At 35.2% G+C, this 26,475-nt stretch overlaps 3 protein-coding genes across 3 annotated transcripts; 2 read left to right on the plus strand and 1 right to left on the minus strand.

Moving 5' to 3' along the window:
* Positions 1-2,346: 2,346 nt before the first annotated feature.
* M430DRAFT_63598 (hypothetical protein) lies at positions 2,347-3,621 on the plus strand (the record flags this gene model as incomplete). Its single annotated transcript, XM_024869066.1, has 1 exon — positions 2,347-3,621. One exon carries the CDS (start codon positions 2,347-2,349, stop codon positions 3,616-3,618), a length of 1,272 nt encoding a protein of 423 aa, XP_024723540.1.
* Positions 3,622-4,194: 573 nt separating this feature from the next.
* On the plus strand, positions 4,195-5,632 carry M430DRAFT_63599 (hypothetical protein). Its single transcript, XM_024869067.1, has one exon. It carries the CDS (start codon positions 4,253-4,255, stop codon positions 5,567-5,569), a length of 1,317 nt encoding a protein of 438 aa, XP_024723541.1. The 5' UTR covers positions 4,195-4,252; the 3' UTR covers positions 5,570-5,632.
* Positions 5,633-25,534: 19,902 nt separating this feature from the next.
* Positions 25,535-25,813, minus strand: M430DRAFT_96530 (hypothetical protein; the record flags this gene model as incomplete). Its single annotated transcript, XM_024869969.1, is given in 2 exon segments — positions 25,535-25,625; positions 25,644-25,813. Coding segments are annotated over 2 exon segments (261 nt in total), but the record flags the coding sequence as incomplete, so codon positions are not given.
* Between the last annotated feature and the right edge of the window lie 662 nt (positions 25,814-26,475).

Genomic DNA, 26,475 nt, shown 5'->3' on the forward strand with positions numbered 1-26,475 from the left:
CCCTAACCCTAACCCTAACCCTAACCCTAACCCTAACCCTAACCCTAACCCTAACCCTAACCCTAACCCTAACCCTAACCCTAACCCTAACCCTAACCCTAACCCTAACCCTAAATAAGTTATAAGACTAGATATAAGAAAGAAAGAAGTAATATTATAAGTTAAGACCTAAGAGAGGGTTAGTACTAAGTACGTAACTAACTAGACTATTGTTACTCTACCTTAATAGTAGTAGAGTTTTCTCTTACTCTCTTGTCTTATATAAACCTTTCTTTCTTAGAGTATTCTTTTTATAGAATAAAATAATACTTACTTAAACATTATGTTGTTAGCCTATAATATTAGGGACTTAAGGGCTAGTATTAAGGATACGCGGCTACGCGTACCTATAGGCACGCTAGGGCTACTTAAGGTTTTTAAGTAGCGTATATATATATATTAAAGAATAAAGAAAAGAAAAAAAGGTAAGAATTAGTTTACGTTTAAATTAAAATATACGGTAGCTTACTAGCTACTCGACTATAATTCTCTACTATATTACCTATAATACTAAATCTCTAACAACCTTAGTCTAATACTATAAATAAGATACGTCTTAAGAAAAGTACTTTAAGAGTGTTAGTATAGAGTATAGTACTTAAAGAGTATCTAGATCTTATCTACTATATTCTAGTAACAGGTCTTAGAAAGGGCGTGTCTTAGAAGGTAAAGGTAGTACTATTAATAGTACTAATAATAAACCTTCTAACCTTAAGGTATAAGAAGAAAGAATAGGCTAGGGAAATAAAGGGGATTTAGAGAGAAGTTTATAGTCTATATAGCGACCTACCTTTATTAAGCTGCGCAGAAACCTATAGGTCTCTACTAAATAGGTTAGGTACCTACTCTATAAGGTAGGTTATAGTATATAAGACCTAACCTATAGGTCTCTAAATAAATCTACGACCTAACCTATAGGGTAGACATAACCTATAGGTATAGCCTATTATACTATAGCTTGTAATACCTAAGGTAAAGGGTTAATTAGTAGAAAAATTAGTATAAATTCTATAGATTACTTACTTATAGACAACTATAGTCGCGTTACTAGGTAATATTATTAAGGAACAAGCTAGGTATTAAGAGGCTTAAATCACGTGTATAAGGCTTAAATCACGTGTTAGGTTCTTAGTAACCTATAGGTTAGGTTAGGTTAGCTTATAGGTTAGGGCTTAGCTACTAGCGTAAACCTACCCTATAGGTTAGATCCTTATAGGTTAGGTCCTACCTATAGAAACCTAACCTATAAGGACCTATTACACAGCCTAACCTTTGTCTTTAATAAATACTATACATCTGCCTTTAACTCTTTTACTTTATAAAAACACACCTAACAATTATGAATTAAGTAATTATAAAGGGACGCTCTACCTTCTAGTTGACTATTTTAATACTTTTTCTTAAGATTCTTATTGACTGCACTAGTAGCCGCGGTTACTACGGCAGCTTTAAGTGCCATGAATGTCGTATTAACTAAACGTGCTTGCTCTAAAGACATAGATAGCTCTTACGGCTTACAAAGTTCACCTGTCGCTAAAGAAGGTTGAATAGAGGAAAGCAATTCGTGGGGTAATAACGCGCTTAACTTGACACTCGGTGAATTCGGTGAATTCGCCCCTTTTCAAGGCTGAAGGCATATCTTCAGGGGTTATCACGAGCTTAAGCAGCCTGTTTTTCACCTAAATATTATTCATATCGCTGTATAGCGGGGCGAGATGGACCACAGATACATTATGTCATGCGGAAACCGTGCCTGTCAATGCTTCGGATTTAACCCCCTTTAGCCTAGCCCAAGGTTTACTCCCCTCGCACCTGCATTATCTGATTGATTGATTATCTGATAATCAGGTTCCTGTCCAATTACTGTAATACACTGACGCTCTAAAGGGACACCGCGTAAAAGTACTCCGTGGGCCATTAACCAAATATCGTTTAGTGTTCATGTTACCCTTCGTGTTGCAATCGTTTTGGCTTCGGCATTTTATTTAATAAATAGTCCGTAACCCCAGAATTCACCGACAACCTTAAGACGCAGCAAATCAAATCAAACTATCTGCGGACAAATCCACAAGTCCGGAAGGTAGGTAAATTCGGTAAGGTCCGTGAATTTGGTCCGCTCGGTGATAAGAATATCTTTGCAGGTTACTTAAAGTGCTCTCACTTCTGAGGAAGCAAAGGCAAACAAACGCTTGCATCCAATTCCTCCTCTGCTATTTTGAAAAGGCCACGACATTGCAGCATACGATAGCGCTGTTGCCTCCCAGATACCCCGGATTGTACTCGTTCAAGAGCGGAACCCATAGCATCATGCCGGCAACACTCAAAATCCTAATCTGCGGTGGGGGCATTGCTGGTAATGCTCTCGCTTTCTGGCTCTCAAAGTTGGGCAATGATGTCACTGTCGTGGAGCGCTGGCCCTCCCTCCGGGTCTCTGGACAGCAGCTGGATCTGCGGGGGCCTGGGATCGAGATTATGAAGCGTATGGGCCTAGAAAAGGCGTTCCGCTCCAAACAAGTCGGCGAGACGGGCATAGAGTTTGTGGACAGCTCTGGAAGGCAGAGAGCCTTCTTCCCGGTAAATAAGACTGGCAAGGGGTTGCAGAGCTTCACCACCGATTTCGAGATCATGAGAGGAGATTTGTGTCGTATTTTGTACGATGCAACCAAAGACCACGTCAAGTACATCTTTGGCATGTCTGTTGAGAGTTTTGAGCAAGATGACAACTCTGTTGAGGTTCAATTCTCAAATGGTTCAAAGGGTCGATTTGATCTTTTAGTCGGTGCTGATGGCCAAGGATCACGGACCCGAAAGATGATGTTAAGCCCCGATGGTCCGGATCCTTTTTACTCTCTCCATATGTATATCGCATATTTCAGTATTCCTCGAGTAGACGAAGAGTACATCGCCACATCCTATCTTGCGACAAACAAGCGCGGTATTTTCACTCGAAGACATGATCCACACACAGTCCAGGCATATCTTTTCTATCTTGGCGACTCCGATAAACTGGAAAATGCTGTGAGGAGCGATGTTAGGGAGCAAAAGAAGGTCTGGGCTGAGCTCTTCCAGGATGCAGGGTGGAAGGCGCAACGAATCATCAAGGCAATGCAAGACGACTCGGTAGCGAACGATTTCTTCACTCATCAAGTGGGACAGGTTAGGATGGACTCCTGGTCTCGCGGCCGGGTTGTTCTCGTTGGGGATGCTGCCTATTGCCCTTCACCAGCTACTGGAATGGGCACCACATCGGGACTTGTCGGCGCCTATGTCCTGGCGGGGGAAATTGCGAAGCATTTGAATCGTTCCAATGGAGTTGACAATGCAGATGGTGCTGCCGGCCTTCTTGCTTCCGCACTAGAAGCTTACAACAGTCAACTCCGGCCCTTCGTAAGCCAGGTGCAACAGCTGGGTCCCCTCTGGGTTCCGGCATCATGTTGGGGCATTTCTATATTTAACTTCCTTATAGGCTTAGCTGCCAGCCTACGTCTTGATATATTGGGCAGATATGTCCTCCGCGAGAATATACAGTGGGACACGCCGGAGTATGCAGAGCTGCCACAACTGGGCTCATCGGAGTGATGTTGCAGGGTTGCAGGGTTGTTGGGAGTGAGAGTGTATGTAGAGGACTATCTCGTTGGAATGTTGGAAGTAAATCCGGAAATGTCTCTTCTAATTTCTCCCCTCAATAACGTTGATCTGTTCAAGACGAAAAATTAAAACGGGTTGTCCGCAGTAGTACATAACTTGTAATAGCTAATTGACGCACTGTCATATTCTGAATCGGCCAGTTTTTTCGCGAAAAGAGCCGCGTGCATGCACTCTTAGGGTCACATATTATGGTAATTCAATGCGTAAACAGAAACATCCTTATCCATCGCATTGTTCGGCACGAAAGACCAAAGTAAGCCACTTTAGAAATGTGGCCCTTATGGCATTAAAAAAGAAGGCAACAACTTTACAGTCTTAAGACCGGAGTCGCTAACTAGCTGTATTTCTTTTAAGTACGACCGGAGCTTGAATTAGACGGTGTTAAAGTCATAATAATAACTATGCCCTCGGAACAAAGTTTGTGCATCCCCGAGCCTTGGATCCTCTACGACCCCGCATACGCGGCACAGCGCTCAATCTACTTTCTTGTTATCTCAATATCTTTCGCAGCCAACACAGTACCAAGTCGAGAGCGACTAGTCCCGGCTACACATCCCTCTGCAATATGTCGCCCTGTCTAGAGGACTGCCCGAATGAGATCATCGAGACGATCGTCGTACTGCTAGACTTGGACGATATTCGCAGTCTCCGTCAGAGTTGTCGATCTCTAGCCGCAAAAACCACTCAGAACCATTTTAAATCGTACTATCACTCGAAACGTGTTGATATTACCCTACCTGCTCTGAGAGCATTTGTTGACGTGACTCAGCCTGGCCGACTCGGATGTTTAGTGCAAGAATTGATACTAGTCGGCCTTACGAACGGCGCTGAGGGACAAAATTCGAAGCCACAATACGGTCCAGCTGAGACGGAGTTGGATCTCCTCAGCCAAGCATTCAATGGTATTGCCGCAAACAGGAAGAGCGGGCAACATCTGTCACTCTCGCTTAAGGTTGCAGTTGTCCAAGATGATGCTAAACAGAGACTCCTCCCTGCTGATGTAGCCAGAGGCGGCTGGAAGTTTGTCTGGCAATCTGCGGCTCAGACATTTCATACAACGCTACGGGCTCTGGCGGCAAGCAGATTGCCGCTTGAGAAGCTCGATGTGTTTAATGATCGCCAGTCGCAGTCTTGTAGCATTGCTTGCGACGAGCTGGGTCGCGTTGACTTTCAAGACAAGGGGCTCGCCATATCACTTTCGAGCCTCAAATCTCTGTCTATCAGCTTGTCGGACAAAATCATCGAGGAACTGCCCCCACCTAATTTCTCTCAGCCTCCCAAGGAAAAGGACATTCGCGAGGCCAAAAAGAAGGCGACGGCACGGAGCAACTTTGTTGGCCTTGTGAAACTTTTACAGCTTACCCGCTTACTCGACAGCCTCGAAATACATTACTACCGGCTTGACACCGCCGGACATCTTCTTAGACCCTTTTCTGCTCACCATGAACGCCTGTTGAAACAGGTAGCTGGATCGGAGAATCTGCCCAAATTGAAGCAGTGCAGGCTCCGCGGAATCTATATTAGTGACGGAGACTTATTGGCCTTTATTCAGCGAACAGCTACCCGCCGCCTGTTTATAGAGAAAGTAGATGTGTCTTCGGGAACGTTCAGATCTATCTTCGATTATTGTACCCGCGAGACTACGGGTATAGAAGAGTTGTACTTTGACTATCTGATTGAGAAGGGCAATTTGTTGTATTTTCCTCCTCCTGACCAGGTCGGCCATACGCAGGTCCCACGTCGGTCAACAACCTCACTCCAGAGGGTGGGCGCTAAGGTCAAGCAGCCGATTATTTATCATTATCACCAAGGCAGGACTGAGGACACTCCTAGGACGAGGGCTTTGCAGCTACAGCGGCGTAGGGAGTATGGTCCACTTTAGAGATAGTAGCCAAAGCCTTACCTCTGCACCGTTATAAGAAAGCAAATAATTCAAAGGATTTGGAAACAAAGCGTGAAGTTCATCAAGCTTAGCATCTCATCAAGGCACTCATCATCGTCTTATTCGTCTCCTAAAAGGATACAAAGCTATTGTTTTACAAGAGGAGTATTAGCGCAAGTGGAAAATGCGAGGAATTTTGGCTCTATCTGTACTAGTAGAGACTAGTTGTCCTGATGCACTAAAGGAGAATATTATTTATAGGTACTGTAATAGGTGTTGGGAGTCTGTTTATTAGTAGGTTGTATTTCTAAGAATAAAAGTGCTACTACTATAGGGATATATAGCTAAGCGAACCCTATCAAATAGTAGTAATATTATGTGACTATTTCCTATCGCTATAAGGTACCCCTAGACTTATAGTAAGTACCTACGATTAATAAAGACAAGTAAACTATTCTAGTAACCTATATACATCCCTTAATAGTACTTTACTAGCTAATTCTAGTACTTATAATCCCTTATTTGTCTACTAATATAGTTACCTGTCTAAACTTAGAAGCTAAAAGGGTTAGTAAGATCTAAGTATTACGTCCTTAAGTAGCTAGCGAACTTTATAGTAGTTAGATTAATATTAAGTACTACTATCTATATATTATAGGTCTAGTTAGTATTAATAAAGAACCTTATTATACTTACTTAATTAGTCCTAAGTATATACACTTTTAAATCGTCTAAATAGTATTTTTTAACTTAGCTATTACTATAGATATTTGTTACTTCTATAGATATATTAGAGGTTATTCTAGTTAGTAGTCTAGGGCCTATTTATTGTGTCTCTAACTTACGTTCTTTTTCTTTGTCTAGCTAATAATTACGTATAAAGACTAGGTCTCTTTATAATAGTTTAGAGAACCTAAGACTCTTTATATCCTCTAGCTTTAAGTAGGTATATACGATTAATACTACGACTTAGTCTCTTAGCTCTTTACGTTTTTCTTAAAGAAATAACTAATACTTTTTTAGAACTACTAATAATATAATAATATTAGATTAATAGTCCTAGTTAACTTACTAAGGTCGTTAATAATTAGTATAGTTAGTCGTATTTTTAGCCTTATACCTATTGTTATTAAGAGCTACTAGTTACTTAATTTCTAGTATTTATAGCTATATTAAGATGTATCTAAGTATTATTTTGGCTAGAAAGAAAGAATGTGTCTTAACTAGCCTAGTGTTAATTACTAGAGAGATTTCTCTTAAAGTAAACGGCTATATTAGTACTAACTAAGGCCCTCTCTTAATAACCTATTTTCTAAGCTATACTAAAACTAGCTAAACGTATTACTTAATTAAGCTAACTAACTATAGATAAGTAATAAGTACGTAGTCTATAAATAATCTATAAGATTTAAATAAAGTATAAGTCTTAACTATAGTAAAATAACTTTTATTATCTAGGTATACTCTTTCTAGCTACCTAAAAATTAGTACTAGATAGTTAACTTAGAAATTAATTACTATAGCTAAATCTACTATTATATACGCCTTAATAAATACTATTTTAGTAAAGTAATATATAACTAGTAGTATATACTTCTTACTATTCTCTCTTACTAGGTTAATAAGTCTAAGAAAATCTATATTTACTATTAACTAAGGCTTAAAATAGATAATTAGTTTAATGTTATAGCTCTTATAACGTAGTCTTATTCTCTAATATACCTTATAAGTAGCTAACTAGTTTTTAATATCCTAAGCGTAAGTTAGTTAAAAGAATTAGCCTTATAGATTATATAGAGTTAAAGTACTTATATAGTAACTATAAGTATTATATACTTATTTTATTACCTTACTTACTTTATTATCTAGAATATATTTTACTAGACAATAGGTTACCTACTCTTTATATATAAGATAAGATCCCTAGATATAGTAGCTAATCGCCCTTCTCTTTACTTACTTTCTTTATAACCTTAATATATATGTAATTCTTACGTCCTTTACTAGAAGATACTTTAATACAAGACTATACACTTTATAATCCCTTAGTAGCTTATACTAGTTATATTCTAACCTCTTAGACATTAGTATAGTTATTAGCGCTATAAATACTATACGTTCTATATTATACTAGACTAGTTTATCTTAAAGTACTTTAGGTAATCTAGATAGCCTATTTATAATTTGTACTAAATTTAATTTCTCTAGCCTATAGTAGACTTTAATGTTATATTTAGTTAGTTAATCTATCTATTAGGCTATTTTCTTATATAAGTCTAGGCTATTCTATAAGGTTAATATTAATACTATATAATCTATATAAACTTTAGTTAGATAAAGACTTCTTATAATAACCTATCTAACCTTTACTAAATTTCTTACGACTACTAAGGCTTTTTACTTAGTAGTTATGTACTTAGTCTTAACGTCTAATAATTTAAAGAATATAAATATAAAGATATATATCTAGTCTTTAATAGTTCTAGTTACTTTTATCTTAGCTAAGGTATCTACTAGCTAGAATAATATCCTTCTTAATCCTCTTTTACTTATATCTTTATATAGATAGTACTACTTTATAAGATTAGAGCCTACTATAGTATTATTAATAATATAATCTTTAATATACTAGAAAGATTAATCTTACGCTTTACTTTATTAAAAAGGTTTTTTTACTTACTTTTTTCTTAATAATTCTTTCTTAGTCTTTAAGGGTATAGTAACCTAATACTAGTATAATTCCTTAAGAATAAGAATATAGTCAGCTCTTTTAAGTATAAAAATATATAGAAATAGTATAATCTATATAAAATCGTCTACCTCTTATTAATAGGTTAGAGTAGGCTATAGTACTATACGGTTCTTATACCTTAATAATAGTCGTAATCCTGTTAAGCTAGCTAAGAATCTAATTATATTAATAGAACTAAAAAAGAAATACAACTTTAAAAGTAAGAAGAAAAGAAGACTAAATATAACTTATAAGAAATATCGTTTATATAAGAACTAGAACATTTCTTTAAAGCTAGTTATAGTACTAATATAATTATTTATAGAAAAAAAACATCTCTCTCTTAAGGAGCGGTATTTTTAGAAAATAATAGCTACTACACTTATTAAAAGAACCTTAAAACACTTCTTTAAGTACCTACTTTAACTTCTATTATTATATAATAGCGTACCTACTAGTACCTCTAGAGGAACCTACTAGAGATAGTTAAAATAGGCTAAAAGGACCTAGAATCTACTCTAGCTAATAATTACTTAGTATTACTATAGAAATTTATAAAGTAATATTATAGGCTAATAAGTAGGCCTCTAGCGCTAGACGCTCTCTAGTAATACTAAGTATTAAAAAGTTAGTTAATAAAATTAAACGTATTATAAAAACTCTATACGTAAGTAATAATAATACTAAGGCCTTAAAATAGGCCTAACAAATAGCCTTCTTAATTAAGAACATTAAAACTAAAGTTATAAACCTTAGTACGTAAGGCTAACTAACGTATATAGTAATAGCTAAAAGAAGAGCGCCTTAAGCCTACCTAGTAACTAGTAGCCTCTTAACCTAGACGTTTAAGTATAAGAACGTTATAAAGATTAAGAAGAAGATTAGGGTTAAACTCTTTATAAAAGATATAAAGAGGTTTAAAAACATCGATTATAAGACAATAAAGGATAAGATTAATATAGCCTTCTTAGGCGCCTTAGTATAAGCTGTTTATAAGTATAGAAATAAAGGCTATATACTTTATATAAAGGATTTAAAGAGTATAAGACAAATATAAAGAGATTAAGGCTAAGTAACGTTAACCTTTAGTAGAGTAAAGGTATTCTAGACTATACTACTAATAATTATATATAATATTAAGGTTAAGAGAGTAGGCCTTAAAAAGGATTCTTTAAAGAAAAAGGAATAGATCTAGGCTATTTAAGTATTAAACCTAAGGATCTAAATCGTTAAGTCGTTCTAGCTAGTTAAGATATACGCCTAAAAGAAGTAGTAGACGTCTCTTATCTTAAGTATCCTAGACTTTAAATACGTAAAAAAGGTAATTAAGAAAGGCTTAATAGTAGATAGTAAACTATACTACTACGCCCTCTACTCTCTAAGAGTGTCCCTAAACTAGTACTTTAAGTACTAAGAGATAAGACCTTACTAGTTAACTATATATTTAAAATAAGAAACTTATAGAATATACATAAGCTCTTACTAGATAAAGATATACTAAAACTTATAAAATAAAGAAAAATAAAGATATACTAACTATAAGAAGAGAAGACACTAGGCCTAAGACTAGGTAGCCTACTTACTACTATAGAAAAAATTAAAAAAAGTAAAGTAAGTAGCCTTTATAAGGCTTAGTAAGTATTGTTAAAGAGACTTAATTAATACTAGAGTAGCCTTAGGCCTAACCCTTACTCTTACTCTAAGTAACCTAAAACGCTTTATAAGAAGACTAAGAGTTAATACTCTAATAGGCTAAGAAAGAGCTATATACTAATATATATAAACCTTTAGCCCTTAAGTAAGAGATATAAGCCTTTTTACTAGTTCCTTAAATAAGAAGAGAAAGAATAAAGAAACTAATAACTCTAACTCTTACTCTCTCTCTCTTTTAATACTAAGCTTTAAAACCTTTATAGTACTTAGCTATATAACTCTAGTCGTTCTTATCTTAAGTTAGACAGAATCTTAAATAGATAAAATACTTATAAGCTAAGACTCCTTATAAAATTAGACTAAGACTTATTTAATATACTATAATATAACGTTAATAAACAAAAGGACGTTATAATTACGCTACTCTAAGACCCTTCTCTAGCCTAGTACAATATCCTAGCTATTTAAGAACTCTAGTATAATAGACACGACTTTATAACTACCTTACTAGGTCTTTAGTAAAGACTAATCTATAGACAAGTAGAGAGTACAAGAGTAGTAATATATATAAACAAAAAGATTAATTAGACTACTTAGACCTTTAATACTCTTACCTAGGTAGTAGAGACAGGCGTTGACTAGTGTTACGTTACTTTATAAAGTGTTACTGTCTAGTTAATATACTCGCTGATTCCTAACTCTCTAGGCTAGGCTAGCCCTCTCTAGCGGCTTACTAAAGAAGACCTAAAGGGGCTATAAATCGTTATAAGTAACATAAACCTTTATTACTTACTCTAGAATAGAGCCGGTAAGACTACCTCTAAATTAGAGACCCTTCTCTATCTAGCCTATAAGTAGTAGCTCTTACTACATATACCTTAAGAAAAGCTAATATAGTAGCGACATAACAAACAAGACTTAATAATTAACTATACGTAGGTTATAGTAATACTCTAGTATACTTATTAAGGTAACCTAGAGTATAAGAGATCTAACTACTATACCTAGCTAATTAAGGTTACTACCTAAGTAAAGGATCGCTAAGAGAGAGCCGTAAAGGTACTAGAATAGAGCTAGACCCTAATAGACTAAGAACTAGTAATAATTAAGGCTAAGAGGCTTTACCTTTCTTTAGAACTACTAGATATACCTTATAAGGTTAATAAGATAGTTAACTTACTTACCTCTTAGCTTATACGTATTATAGACATATCTACTCTAAGAAAGAAGGTTAACTAAAGGCGTACTAAGCCCTAGTAGAATAGTAAGGTCTTTAAGGCTATCTAGTAAGTACAGGTAGCGCGCTATTAATACGCTACTACCCTAACTAAGCTCTACTAGCGTAACCTCTAGTAGGCTAGTACTTATTAACTCTATACAATCTAAGATATAAAAACTAAGAGCTAGTATAGTACCCTTACTACTACCTTAAAGGACTAATAAAAACTCTAGAGTCTTAAGAAGTAGGCTAGGCTCTATAGCTATATACCCTTAGAACCGGCCTTACTCTTACCTTTATAAGGTACTAATAAAGAGGTACTAGCTATAAGCTACTATAATAAAGTAATAGTATTAGGCTAGTAGTTCTTTCTAGAATTAATAGCTAATCTTAGTAACGTTATTCTAGACCTTTAAGACAAGTAGTACTAACGGTTTACTATTAATAATACTATAATAAAGGTAGATATTACTAATGTTCTCTAAAAGACAAGTACTTAAAAGGTACTAGGCCCTAACCTACTACCTACTAGCTTTCTTAAGGTATATAAGCGCCTTTTAGCTAAGCTCTTTACGCTAATAGTAACTATAAGCCTCTAGCTAGAGTACTTTCTTACGTAGTTTAAAGTAGTAAAAGTAGTAGTATTACGTAAGCCTAAAAAGACCCTTAAATAGTAATAAACTATAAGGGCTTATAGGCCGATATTACTCTTAAATACAATAGGTAAAGTAATTAAGTTAGTAATTAGCTAGTACTTTACTAACGCTATAAAGTCGTAAGAGCTTTTCTTAGAGATATAGATAAGGAACCGGCTATAATACTTAATAGACCTTATAGTTAAAATAGTAGTTAACGCTACGTATATAGCGTAGAGCTATAAGGCTATAGCGTCCTTTTTTTAACTTAACATTAAAGGCGCCTTTAATATAGTAAACTATATACGCCTTCTTTATACTCTCTAGTACCTAAGGTTTCTTATATAGGCTATATAGTAAGTATATAGCTTTCTTACTAATTAGACAGCTAGTCTCTTCTTTAATAAAAAGGTAGCGCTACCTTAAGAGGTTACTATAAAGGTACTATAAGGCTTGCCCTTCTTTCTTATCCTCTTTCTCTTCTATACTACTAGCTTATATACGTTACTATAAGGTTATATAAGCCTTATTATAGTAAGGTTTACTAACGACCTTAATCTCTTAGCTTTTAGTAGAGACACGATAAAGACACGCTAGTACCTTAAAGAGGCGTAGTAGACATATAGTTAGTAGTTACGTATAAGAGAGATAAAGTTTGCCCTTAAGAAGAGTAAGCTCTTTTACCTTACTTATACTTATACTATACTAATAACGCCTATCTACCTTAATAGCTAGGTTATACCCTTAGTCTAAGAGGCCTACTTTCTAGAGGTTTAGATAGATTAGAAGCTTAGATAAAAGGGCTACCTTAATACTATTAAACAAAAGTTTACTACCTAGTAATTTACGCTTATAAGGCTTACTATATTTACGTAAAGATATAGCTTACTATATATAAAAAAGATCTATATAAAGGTAATCTAGAGTACTATAGTATATAGCGTAAGGGTCTAGTACTACCCCTTTAAGTAGTAAGCTAAGGAGATTATAAAGGACCTTACTATAAAGTAGTTATAGTACCTTTACGTTATTATAAAGGTATACTAGGCGACTCTTATCTAGTTCTTTAAGTCTAAAATAGCTACGCCCTTACTTAACCTCTACCTTAACAAGTAAGTAGTAGACTTTAAATAACGTCTTAAACGTATAAGTAAGGACAAACTTATATAGTCTATCTATAATAAGGTAGTAACCTGTCTTTAATAATACTAAAGACGCTACTATAGTACTACTATAACGCTACCTTATACGTTACTTAAGTATAAGGCAGGCCGAGCTACGTAAGTAAGGGGCTAGTATAAGAACTCCTTTTTAAAAGAGACCTTATAAGGGAACTAAAAGGTACGATAGTCTTAATATAATAGCTTACTAGTATACTACTAAGGCGCTACCCTAGCTACGCTACTTACCTTCTTAGTAGATACTCTTAAGAAGTACTTACTCTTTTATAAGTATAAGAGCTCTCTTTTAATATAGATTTGTACTAGTAAAGTTAGACTCTAGGCTTTCTTTTTTAAGTATAAAGTACTAGAGGTAGCGACCTTCTAGTACCTTTTTAGTAAGGCCCTAGAGATAGTAGCTTACCTAGTCCTTAACTACTAGTAGCTAGACTAATAGCGGCAGGCCTTATAGTAAGCGCTTTACCTAAGAGTACTATAGACGTTTTATAACTTTATAGTAGTAATAAAGAAAGGTAAGAGTACTTATATACTAATCTATTAGCTATTATCTACTAGCTAATTCTTATAGTTTTACCTAGCTAAGCACTACCTAATAAAAGAGTTATAAGAGAAGAAGTAGCCCTAGCTAGTAGCTAGTACCTTACTAGCGCCTTACTAGTGTCTTGTTAGTATATTTAGTATTACTAGGCTAGAAGGTTAAGTTCTAGTAGGACAGTAATAAGGACCTAGCGCTCTAGTAGTACTATAATAGTGTAAATATAAGTAGTAGTACATAGGTTTTTACCCGGCTTTAGTACGGTTTTACTACGTGATTTATATAGTATAGAGGTTCTATATATAGTAAGTATAAGTAGTAAGAACAATAATAATAATAATAATTAGACCTTTAATACCTTTTACCTAGACTTATACTAAGTTAGCCTTAAAGTCGACGTTATAAGTACTCTAATACTAGTTAAAGTTATAAACATCTATAACCTTTCCCCTCTTAATAAGTATACCTTAAAAGAACCCTTTACTCTCTTAGCCCTTTAGAAAGAGCTAGATAACTAAAGCTATAAGTATATAGTAGTAAGGGACTTTAACCTTTATTACCTTATATAAGAGAGTAGAGCCTCTTAAGACCTAAAGAGAATGTTAGATAAAGTAATAAGTATTCTATAAGACTTTTTACTTAAGATTACAACACTTATTAAAGAATAAACGTAAGAAAAAGAAAACTATAAATCTTATATTAACTTAGCCCTAATCCTAATTAAATTTAAAGATCTTCTTAGCTCTTATAAAGTAAAGCTAGAACACGACCTCTAGTCTAATTACTTTCTTATTACTATAAAGCTTAGATTTAAGGCTAAAAGCTACGTCTTACTCTTATAAAGATAATAAAAAGTAACTAACAAACTAAAGCTCTTTAAAATCTTATAAGGCTTAGCGCTAGTAATCTCTAAGCTACGTACTTTAGAAGATATTAATAACTAGCTTTAACTACTTATAGACTCCTTAAATTAGGCTATTAAAGTAGCGGTCTTATAGTAAAGAGTAAGTAATAAGTCTAAAAGCTTTTAGAATAAAGAGTATAAAGAGTAAGTAAAGAGAGTAAGATAAGTAGACCTAAGAAGGTACTAAAAGAGAGGTAAGAGAATTCTAGAAGAGACAATAAGAGAGTAGTATAAAATAGTAAGAGAAAAGAAGAAAGTAATCTTAAAAGCCTAGACCCTTTACTTTAAGGCCCTAGTCTATAAGGCTAGCTAGTATAAAGAAAGAATATAGTAACTTAAACAATAAGTAAAGAACAAAAGCTACTTACTTAGACTCTTACTATAGTTTCTAACCCTCTACCCTTAAGGTAGAAAGGCCTTAGTTAATACTTATAAGATAAAGGCTAAAGCTTTTTAAGACGTTTTCTTTACTCTAGCTCTTAATACTAATCTTTTAGATATCTTAGAATACTAATACTCTTAAGATAAGCTAGTTAACCTAAAAAGAAGATAATATAAAGACAGTCTGTTTTACTTATAAGAGTTTCTAGTAAATAAAGTTTATACTATAATTAAGAAGCTTAAGAACAAGAAGGCCTTAGGCCTAGATAAGATCCTAAATAAGATTATTAAAATATTAATAAAGGTCTTACTCTAATACTATACTTACTTCTTTAACTACTATACTTAGGTTAGGTACTTCTTAAAGAAGTTTAAAGTAGCCTAAACTATTATAATCCTAAAGCTAGAGAAAGACTACTACTAAGTAAAATTATATTAACTAATTACCTTTCTTAATACCCTTAGAAAGACTTTAGAGAAGCTAGTTACTATAAGACTAACTAATCTAGTAAAGGATTACTAACTCTTTCTAGTATACTAAATAAGAGTATAAAGAAAGAGAGATATAACTATAGTACTAAAACTAATTATAGAACAGGTCTATAAGGCTTAGTAAAGTAGCCTAAAAATAGTAGTATTAATTCTTAGCCTAAACATAACTAAGGCCTTTAATAATTTATCTTACTTAAGGCTTCTTTATATCTTACGTATAAAGGAGATCTTAGAGTAGATAGTCTAACTAGTTAAAGGCTTCTTCTTAGAGAGAAGTAGCTTAATTAAGATTAATAACTATACTAGCCTCTTCTTTAAAGTCTTCTCTAGAATTCTATAAGGCTCTTTCTTATCTTTTATCCTCTTTTTGTTTTATAACTTAGAACTAGTAGAATAGTATAACACTACTTTATAAAAGGAAAGTACTATTAGATTTACTAATAATATAAACATTATTGTCTAGAGTAAGATAATAAAAAAGAATTACTAAGGGCTAGTAAAGATTTACTAAGTATATTCTAACTAGGCCTATAGACATAAGGCTGTCTTTAAACTAATAAAATACTATCTACTCTACTTAAGTAAAAGATAAAAACATAACCTAAATATAGGCCTCTCTTTAAGTAATATAAAGATTACCTTAAAACCGTTAATTAAGATCCTTAGCCTTATCCTAGACCTAAAGCTAATATAAAGAGCTTACTTAAAATACTTAAAAAGAAAGATAAAGAGGTAGATACTAGCTTTAACCTATACTATAGCCTTAATGTAAAGTATAATAATAAAGAAAGCCTGTCTAATATACTATATAGTTATCTCTTTAGTACTTATATACGCCTTAGTAGTTTAGCTCTTAACTATAGACCTTACTAAAGGTCTCTTAAGGATAGTAAAGTTACTCTAAAAGATCTAAAATAGTAGTCTTAGAGTAGTCTCTAGAGCGTTTAAGGCTACCTTAATTAAGATCTTATATACTAAAACAAATATACCCTTAATCTACCTTTACCTTAAATTCTTTTAAAGGACTATATAAGTAAGAGTATAGCTTATAAGTTATAAAGCTATTATTTAGAACGCTAGAGACTAGATATAAAGGAATATAGATCTTAGTAAAGGTAGGCCTTAGTCTAACTTAAGGCTTACTTTAGTAAAAGTTAAAGAAAGATAAGTAAGAAATAAGCTTAAAGGCCGGAATATAATATAAGATAAGGAACCTAAGACACTTTTCTTACTAAAAGAGCTCTCTTTTACTAAAGTATAAGGTATCTTTAAGAAGAAACTCTATAAGGATTAGAATATATAGTAAAAACGCTACTAGTAAGACAACCTTAGGTTAACCCTTATATAGTAAAGAAAGCTAAGAAAAGAACGTATAAAGAGATATAAATTAATAACAAAAGTAGAATACTCTTTAGTACTAGCTATTAAGATAAAGAAGATTAGTCTTTAAGCCTTCTTAACCTAAAGAAAGGTCTTTACCTACTTAGTAAATTACTTATATAAGTAGAGGTCTTAGATAGTAAAGTATATTATTACTAGATACCTAGATTTTAGAGAATAAAGGGCGTACTTAATTAAATAACTAGGCTTATTAGATTATTAAGTAATTATATCTAACCTAAGTTGTCTTTAAAAAGTAGCTAGATAGCTAATAAGGCTAGGTATCTTAAGATAGTACTACCTTATAGTCTAGGCCTTAGCTAACTAATTAAATATAAGAAAAACATAAGGAATACTTAAGGTAACTTAAGGTTTAACTAATACTAACATTTATTAACTAAGATAAGACTTAAACAAAATAGCTATACTACTAGAACATACTTAAGCTATAACTAATATAAAAGAGCTATATAATTTCGACTAAGATTTATAATACTACTTACTTAAGTAAGTATACTTAGGCTATACCTAAGATTATATATAACTAAAAAGAAAAAAGAATAACAAAAGAAAAAAAAGAAATAAAGTAAAAAGATATTATTATTATTATTGTTCTTACTACCTATGCCTACTATATACAGAACCTCTATACTACATAAATCACGTAGTAAAACCGTACTAAAGCCGGGTAAAAACTTATGTACTATTACTTACGTTTACACTATTATAGCGCTACTAAGGCGCTAGGTCCTTATCGCTACCTTACTAGAACTTAACCTTTTAGCCTAGTAATACTAAACATACTAACAGGACGCTAGCGAGGCACTAGTAAGGTGCCTGCTACTAGCTAGGGCTACTCTCTCTCTTATAACTCTTCTACTAGGTAGCGCTTAGCTAGACAGAACTATAGGAATCAGCTAGTAGATAGTAGCTAACAGATTAGTATATAAGCGCTCTTACCTTTTACTATTACTATCATAAAGTTATAGAACGTCTATAGCACTCTTAAGTAAAGCGCTTACTATAAGGCCTGTCACTATTAGTCTAGCTACTAGTAGTTAAGGATTAGGTAAGCTACTGTCTCTAAGGCCTTACTATAAGGGTACTAGAAGGTCGCTACCTCTAGTACTCTATACTTAAAAAGAAAAGCCTAGAGTCTAACTTTACTAGTACAGATCTATATTAAAAGAGAGCTCTTATACTTATAAAGGAGTAGGTACTTCTTAAGGGCATCTACTAAGGGGGCAGGTAGTACGGCTAGGGCGGCGCCTTAGTAGTGTGTCGACAAGCTGTCGTGTTAGGACTATTGTACCTTCTAGTTCCCTTATAGGGTCTCTTCTAGAAGAGAGTCCTTATACTAGTCCTTTACTTACGTAGTACAGCCTGTCCTATACTTAAGTAACGTATAAGGTAGTACTATAGCGGCACTATAGTAGCGTTTCTAGTATTATTAAAGACAGGTCGCTACCTTATTATAGATAGACTATATAAGTTTGCCCTTACTTATACGTTTAAGACGTTATTTAAAGTCTACTACTTGTTTGTTAAGGTAGAGGTCAAGTAAGGGCGTAGCTATTTTAGACTTAAGGAACCGGACAAGAGTTACTTAGTACGCCCTTACGACAACGTAAAGGTACTATAACTACTATATAGCGAGGTCCTTTATAATCCCCTTAGCTCGCTACCTAAAAAGGCGGTACTAGACCCTTACGCTATATACTATAGTACTCTAGATTACCTTTATATAGATCTCTCTTACGCGTAGTAGGCTATATCCTTACGTAGACGTAGTAAGCCTTATAAGCGTAAACTACTAGGTAGTAAACTTTTATTTAACGGCGTTAAGGTAGCCCTTCTATCTAAGCTTCTAATCTATCTAAACTCCTAGAAAGTAGGCCTCTTAGACTAAGGGTATAACCTAGCTATTAAGGTAGACAAGTGTCGTTAGTATAGTATAGGCGTAGGTAAGGTAAAGGAGCTTACTCTTTTTAAAGGTAAACTCTATCTCTCTTATACGCGACTACTAGCTATATGTCTACTACGCCCCTTTAAGGTACTAGCGTGTCTCTATCGTGTTTCTACTAAAAGCTAAGAGATTAAGGTCGTTAGTAAACCCTACTATAATAAGGCCTATATGTCTTTATAGTAGCGTATATAAGCTAGTAGTATAGAAGAGAAAGAGGATAAGAGAGAAGGGCGAGCCTTATAGTACCCTTATAGTAACTTTCTAAGGTAGCGCTATCTCTTTATTAAAGAAGAGGCTAGCCGTCTAATTAGTAAGAAAGCTATATACCTACTATATAGCTTATATAAGGAACCTTAGGTATTAGAGAGTATAGAGAAGGCGTATATAGTTTACTATATTAAAGGCGCTTTTAATGTCTAGTTAAAAGAGGGACGCTATAGCCTTATAGCTCTACGCTATATATATAGCGTTAACTACTATTTTAACTATAAGGTCTGTTAAGTGTTACAGTCGGTTTTTTATTTACGTTTCTAGAAAGAGCCCTTATAACTCTATAGTATTAGTAAAGCGCTAGCTAATTACTAACTTAATTACTTTACTTATCGTACTTAAGAGTAATATCAGCCTATAGGCCCTAGCGGTTTATTACTATTCGAGGGTCTTTCTAGGCTTACGTAGTACTACTACCTTTACTACTTTAAACTACGCTAAGACGTACTCTAGCTAGAGGCTTGTAGTTACTACTACTATAAAGAGCTTAGCTAAGGGGCGCTTATATGCCTTAAGAAAGCCGGTAGGTAGTAGGTTAGGTCTTAGCGCCTTTTAAGTACCTGTCTTTTAGAGAACGTTAGTAATGTCTGCCTTTATTATAGTGTCGTTAATAGTAAACTACTAGTACTACTTGTTCTAGAGGTCTAGAATAACGTCGCTAAGATTAGCTACTAATTCTAAAAAGAACTACCGGCCTAATACTATTACTTTGTTATAGTAGCTTGTAGCTAGTACTTTCTTATTAGCGCCTTAAAGAGAAGAGAGTAAGGCCGGTTTTAGAAGTATGTAGCTATAGAGCCTAGCCTACCTTTTAAGACTTTAGAGTTTCTGTTAGTCTTTTAAGGTAGTGATAAGAGCGCTATACTAGCTCCTAGTCTTTATATCTTAGATCGTCTAGAGTTAGTAAGTACTAGCCTACTAGAGGTCGCGCTAGTAAAGTTTAGTTAAGGTAGTAGTGTATTAATAGCGCGTTACCTACGTTTACTAGACGGCCTTAAGGACCTTACTACTTTACTAAGGTTTAGTACGCCCTTAGCTAACCTTCTTTCTTAGGGTAGAAAAGTCTACGATACGTATAAGCTAAGAGGTAAGCGAGTTAATAGCCTTGTCGACTTTATAAAGTATGTCTAGCGGCTTAGAGAAGAAGTAGAGCCTCCCGGCCTTAATCACTACTAGCTCTTAGTCTATTAGGGTCTAGCTCTATCCTAGTGCCTCTATAGCTCTCTTATAGCGATCCCTTACTTAGGTAATAACCTTGATTAGCTAGGCGTAGTAGTTAGATCCCTTATATCTTAGGTTACCTTAGTAAGTATACTAGAGCGTTACTATAGCCTACGCGTAATCAATCGTTAAGTCTTGTTTACTGTGTCTCTTTTAGGTTAGCTCTTCTTAAGGTATATGTAACAAGAGTTACTACTTACAGGCTAGACAAAGAAGGGTCTTTAATTTAGGGGTAGTCTTACTAGCTCTGTCCTAGAGTAGGTAGTAAAGGTTTATATTGCCTATAACGATCTATAGCCTCTCTAGGTCCTTCTTAGCAAGCCACTAGAGAGGGCTAATCTAGCCTAAGGAGTTAGGAATTAGTAAGTATATTAACTAGATAGTAATACCTTATAGAGTAACGTAACACTAGTCGACGCCAGTCTCTACTACCTAGGTAAGAGGTAGGTGCCGCTTATAAACGTAGATAACTATACGGCCTTTACCCTTATAGACCTGCCGGTACTTTACCTACACTAAGTAGTAGACTGTCTTTGTCTGTTTGTTATACTATAGCTCTTAGATTACTATAACGTCGGCTTTACGGCTATTATAAAGTACTAGTATACTATTATTAATTTTATTACTAAGAGTCTAGGATCTACAAGTCCTACGTTATAAAGGGGTCGCTAGACCTCTAGTTAGTTCCCTAGCTTAACATCTCTATAATATTATAGCTCTAAACCGTTACTATGTCTAGCGCCCTAATAGAAGGGCGTCTACGCCTTACTAGAGTCCTTGCTATAAGCTTCTTATTATTGCCTGTCTATAGTCTCTTAGGTGTTACAACCTAGTAGCTATTGTCGCTATCTTATAAGGACGCTAGCGTAACGCTAGGTACTCGGCTAGTAAAGCTACTCTTTAATACCTTAAACTGTCTAGGTCTCTACTAATATATAGTATGTACCTACTCCTTTACCTTAAGGGCCTTAAGATACTAATAGTCTTACGCCACGTATAGTCTACTATAGTTAACGTATCTCTTTCTACTATTAAGTTAAGGGTACTCCTCTTTACCTTAAGGGTACGCTACTCTTACGTAGTAGTTGTACTAGGCCTAGTTCTTATAGAACCGCCTAATATAGCTAAACTAGTAGTACTAGAAGTATCTTTAGATTCGTAGGTCGGCTAAATACAGCTTATAGTTAAAGATCTAGGCTTATTAGATTAGCCCTTGTTTATATAGGCGTATCACTACGTTAGCGCTTTAAAGGTATAGTACTATTATTATAAACTTTGTTATAAAGGCCCTAACAAGCTCGACTTTAACCTTTATAATATGTAGTACGTAGGTTTAGATCTTTACTAGTAGCGCTCTTAATTCTACTTATATAACCCGGTCTGCCGGCAGGCCTTTTACGATTATTACAAACTTACTCTTATAAAGCTAGGCTATAGGCCTAAACGCCCTCTATACCTAGCCCTAATCCTAGATCGTAGTCTTTAGTATAGCCTCTTTAAAGGTAAGGATAGTGTTACTACTAGAGAGCTAGTAGGTCGCTACTACCTTAGCGCCCCTAATTACTATGTTAGCTGCCGTTACTACTTTAATAGCACTATAACGTACTAGGTCTTCTGTCTGTCTATCTACTCTAATCCTTAGCTCTCTAATCTGTCTCTCTAGTATTACTTATACTCTTGTTAGGCGCTAGCCTACTACTAACGCGTACGTAGCCTAGAGGGCCGCCGCTACTATTAGCCTCTAGAAAGCCTCTTTTAATATCGTTCTTAATTACCTAATCGTTACTAGGTCGTCGTTAGAGAGGGTCTTAGGGGTACGTAAGAGAGTCTTTGTATTTACTACCTTTAGCTCTACTACTACTATCGTTATTATAATAAGGTCGTAAAGGAGGCGCGACGCCTTATCCTCTTTACCTAGTATTATGTAGGCTTTAATTCTTTGTATAATTTTCTTTGTCTTATTGTCCCTACTACCCTTACTACTCTTTAGCTCTTTACTATAGCTCTTAGTTAGGGTATAAGAGTACTAGCTCCTACCTGTAAGTAGGTAGTATTAGCTCTGTTTAAGTCTAGTACACCTACTATCTGTTACTATAAGCTTGCCTATAGTTTGCTAGCTCTTTAAAGGGTATCTAAAGGTACTAATTTTGATTCTATTGTTTGTTTTCGAGTTTTTAGGGTAGTAAGGAGCGTAGACGACTGTCGTAAAAAAATTTTAATAATTCGTAAAAAGATATTACCTTAAGATAAAACTAGAACTAGAAAAAAGAAAAACCTTCTTTAATTAAAAAAGGACTAAAGCCGATTATAAGTAGTAGTATTATTAATAAGTATATAATTCTGTTACTTATTAGCTATATTTATAAAAAGAATAAAGAGACCTTATAATAGAGTAAAAGGTCTAGATTATTATTACTATACTAGCGTTAAGCTAGTCTAACTAACTAGTGATCTTATAAGTAGTGTTATCTAAAAGGTAGTAGTAGGTTTAGCTTAGGCCTACTATCTTATAAATAAGGTACTAAGAACTTTTGTATAAATTCCGCTACTTGTTAAAGGTAGTAAGAAAGAAAATAAAAGAGCTATCTATTATATAAGGTAAAAGGTAAGTAAAAGTAATCTTTTAAGCTAAAAAGACAAAAAAGCTAAGGTAAGTAGTAATAATAAAGTAAGTATACTTTACTACTTTTCTTACCTAAAAGAGGTATTTAAGAAGAATCTAGCTAAGGAGTTAGTAAGAGCTAAGAGAGAAAAGAGACTAAGAGAATTATACTTTATTATAAAAGAAACGCTACTAAGTATAATAATTATAGATATTATCTCTTAACGCCTTCTTATATTAGTATATAAGGTTTAAAAACAGTATTTTAATATAGTAAAGACAGTAACCTTAGAAAGGTAACTACTTTATACTAATAAGCTCTTACTACTATATATATAATAAGTATACTACTAACCTTAAGTAAAGGTTAGTAAAGGATAGTACTAACATAAGATAGTATATATACTACTTTATAATATAGGTCTACTTTAGTAACTAACTAAAGAGGTAGTAACGTCTCTTATAGTACTACCTTCTCCTTAGTTAGTTATAGTAAGCCCTTCTCTCTTTCTTTTCTTATTCTTATCCTTATTCTCTTTTCTTTTTCTTTTTTTCTTCTTACTAGCCTTACTAACTCTCTTCTCTCTCTCTCTTTCTTTATCTTCTTTAGTATTTTCTCTCTTAGACTCCTTAGCGCCCCTTTCTTAAGCTTAGACTAGTATATCTCTTACTAACTTATTAAAATAGTCTAAGTTATTATTATTATTAATATTATCTTTACCTTTATCTCTTTCTTTATCTTTATCTTTATCCTTACTCTTATCTTCTTCTTCTTTCTTTTCTTTTACCTTATATACTATAGCTACTACTTCTTACTTAAGAAAGGTAGTACGCTTTATATAGACAGACTAAATAAAGGAAATTAATAAGAAGGTATCTTAAGAAAGTATTATTATTGTTCTTACTGCCTATACCTACTACATACAGAACCTCTATACTACATAAATTACGTAGTAAAACCGTGCTAAAGCCGGGTAAAAACCTACGTGCTACTACTTGTGTTTATACTATTACGGCGCCGCTAAGGCGCCGGGTCCTTATTACTGCCCTACTAGAACTTAACCTTCTAGCCTAGTAATACTAAACATACTAACAGGACGCTAGTAAGGCGCTAGTAGGGCGCCGGCTACTAGCTAAGGCTACTCCCTCTCCTATAACTTCTCTACTAGGTAGCGCTTAGCTAGACGGAACTATAGGAATTAGCTAGTAGACAGTAGTTAACAGATTAGTATACAAGCGCTCTTGCCTTTCTCTATTACTACTGTAAAGTCGTAGAACGTCCGTAGCGCCCTTAGGTAGAGCGCTTGCCGTAAGGCCTACTACTATTAATCTAGCTACTAGTAGTTAAGGACTAGGTAAGCCGCTGTCTCTAGGGCCTTACTGTAAGGGCACTAGGAGGTCGCTACCTCTAGTACTCTACGCTTAAAAAGGAAAGCCTAGAGTCTAACTTTACTAGTATAGATCTGTGTTAAAAGAGAGCTCTTGTACTTATAGAAGAGTAGGTACTTCTTAAGGGCATCTGCCGAGAGGGCAGGTAGCGCGGCTAGGGCGGCGCCCTAGCGGTATGCCGGTAAGCTGTCGTATTAAGACTATCGTGCCTTCTAGTTCCCCTATAAGGTCTCCTTTAGGGAGGAGTCCCTACACTAGTCCTTTGCCTATACGGCTCGGCCTGTCCTATACTTAAGTAACGTATAAGGTAGTACTATAGTAGCGCTATAGTAGTGTCTCTAGCGTTATTAAAGACAGGCCGCTACCTTATTACAGATAGACTATATAAGTTCTTCCTTACCTATACGTTTAAGACGTTGTTTAAAGTCCGCTACCTACTTGTTAAGGTAGAGGTCGAGTAAGGGCGTGGCCGTTTTAGACTTAAGGAACCGGACAGGCGTTACCTAGTACGCCCTTACGACAACGTAGAGACACTATAACTACTTTATAGCGAGGTCTTTTACGATCCCCTTAGCTTACTACCTAGAGGGGCGGTACTAGACCCTTGTACTATATACTATAGTACTCTAGATCACCTTTGTATAGATCTCCCTTACGCGTAGCAGGCTACATCCCTACGCAGACGTAGCGAGCCTTATAAGCACGAACTACTAGGTAGCGAACTTTTGTTTAATAGTGTTAAGGTAGCCCTTTTATCTAAGCTTCCGGTCTAACTAAACTCCTAGAAAGCGCGCCTCCTAGACTAAGGGTATAACCCGGCCGTTAAGGTAGACAGGCGTTGTTAGTATAGCGTAGGCGTAGGTAAGGTAAAGGAGCTTACTCTTTTCTAGGGCGAACTCTATCCCTCTTGTACGCGACTACTAGCTATATGTCTACTACGCCCCTTTAAGGTGCCGGCGTGTCTCTATCGTGTCTCTACTAAAAGTCAAGAGGTTAAGGTCGTTAGCGAACCCTACTATAATAAGGCCTGTATAACCCTATAGTAGCGTGTATAAGCTAGTAGTATAAAGGAGGAAGAGGATAAGAGAGAAGGACAAACCTTACAGTACCCTTACAGTAACTTCTTAAGGCAGCGCCACCTCCTTATTAAAGAAGAGACTAGCCGTCCGATTAGTAAGGAAGCTACGCACCTACTATACGGCCTACATAAGGAACCCTAGGTACTAGAGAGTATAGAGAAGGCGTATATAGTTTACTGTATTAAAGGCGCCTTTAATGTTAAGTTAAAGGAGGGACGCTATAGCCTTATAGCTCTACGCTATATACGTAGTGTTAACTATCATTTTAACTACAAGGTCTGTTAAGTACTATAGCCGGTTCCTTATCTGCGTTTCCGGGAGGAGCCCTTACGACTCTATAGCTTTAGTAAAACGCCGGCTAATTACTGACTCGATTACTTTACCTATCGCGTTTAAGAGTAATATCAGCCTGTAGGCCCTAGCGGTTTGTTACTACTCGAGGGTCTTTCCGGGCTTATGTAGTACTACTACCTTTACTACTTTAAACTGTACGGGGAAGTGCCCTAGCCAGAGGCTTGTAGTTACTATTACTATAAGGAGCTTGGCTAGGGGGCGCCTGTATGCCTTAAAGAAGCCGGTAGGTAGTAGGTTAGGGCCTAGCGCCTTCTAGGCACCTGTCTTTTAGAGAACGTTAGTAATATCTGCCTCTGTTATAGTGTCGTTAATAGTGAACTATTAGTACTACTTGTCCTAGAGGTCTAGAACAACGTTACTAAGATTAGCTATCGATTCCAGAAAGAACTGTCGGCCTAACACTATTACTTTGTTATAGTAGCTCGTAGCTAGTACCTCTCTGTCGGCGCCCTAAAAAGGCAGGAGTAAGGCCGGTTCTAGGGGCACATAGCTATAGAGCCTGGCCTACCTCTTAAGACTCTATAGTTTCCGTTAGTCCTTTAAGGTAGCGGTAAGGGCGCCGCGCTAGCTCTTAGTTTTTGCGTCTTGTATTATACAGAGTTAATAGGTGCTAGCCTACTAGAGGTCGCGCTAGTAGAGCTTAGTCAGGGCGGCGGCGTATTAACGGCGCGCTACCCGTACTTACTAGACAGCCTTAAGGACCTCGCTATTCTACTAGGGCTTAGTACGCCCTTAGTTAACCTTCCTCCTTAGGGTAGATATGTCTGTAATGTGTACGAGCTAAGAGGTAAGCAAGTCAACTGCCTCGTCAACCTTATAAGGTATGTCTAGCGGCTCTAAAGGGAGGCAGAGCCTCCTAGCCTTAATCGTTACTAGTTCTCTGTCTATTAGGGTCTAGCTCTATCCTAGTACCT

This window comes from Amorphotheca resinae, assembly GCF_003019875.1.
Source record: "Amorphotheca resinae ATCC 22711 unplaced genomic scaffold M430scaffold_2, whole genome shotgun sequence".
Lineage (NCBI taxonomy): Eukaryota > Fungi > Ascomycota > Leotiomycetes > Helotiales > Amorphothecaceae > Amorphotheca > Amorphotheca resinae.

What these genes read in the sequence shown, in the direction of transcription:
- M430DRAFT_63599 (XM_024869067.1), top strand. Translation starts at nt 4,253, where the DNA reads ATGTCGCCCTGTCTAGAGGACTGCCCGAATGAGATCATCGAGACGATC.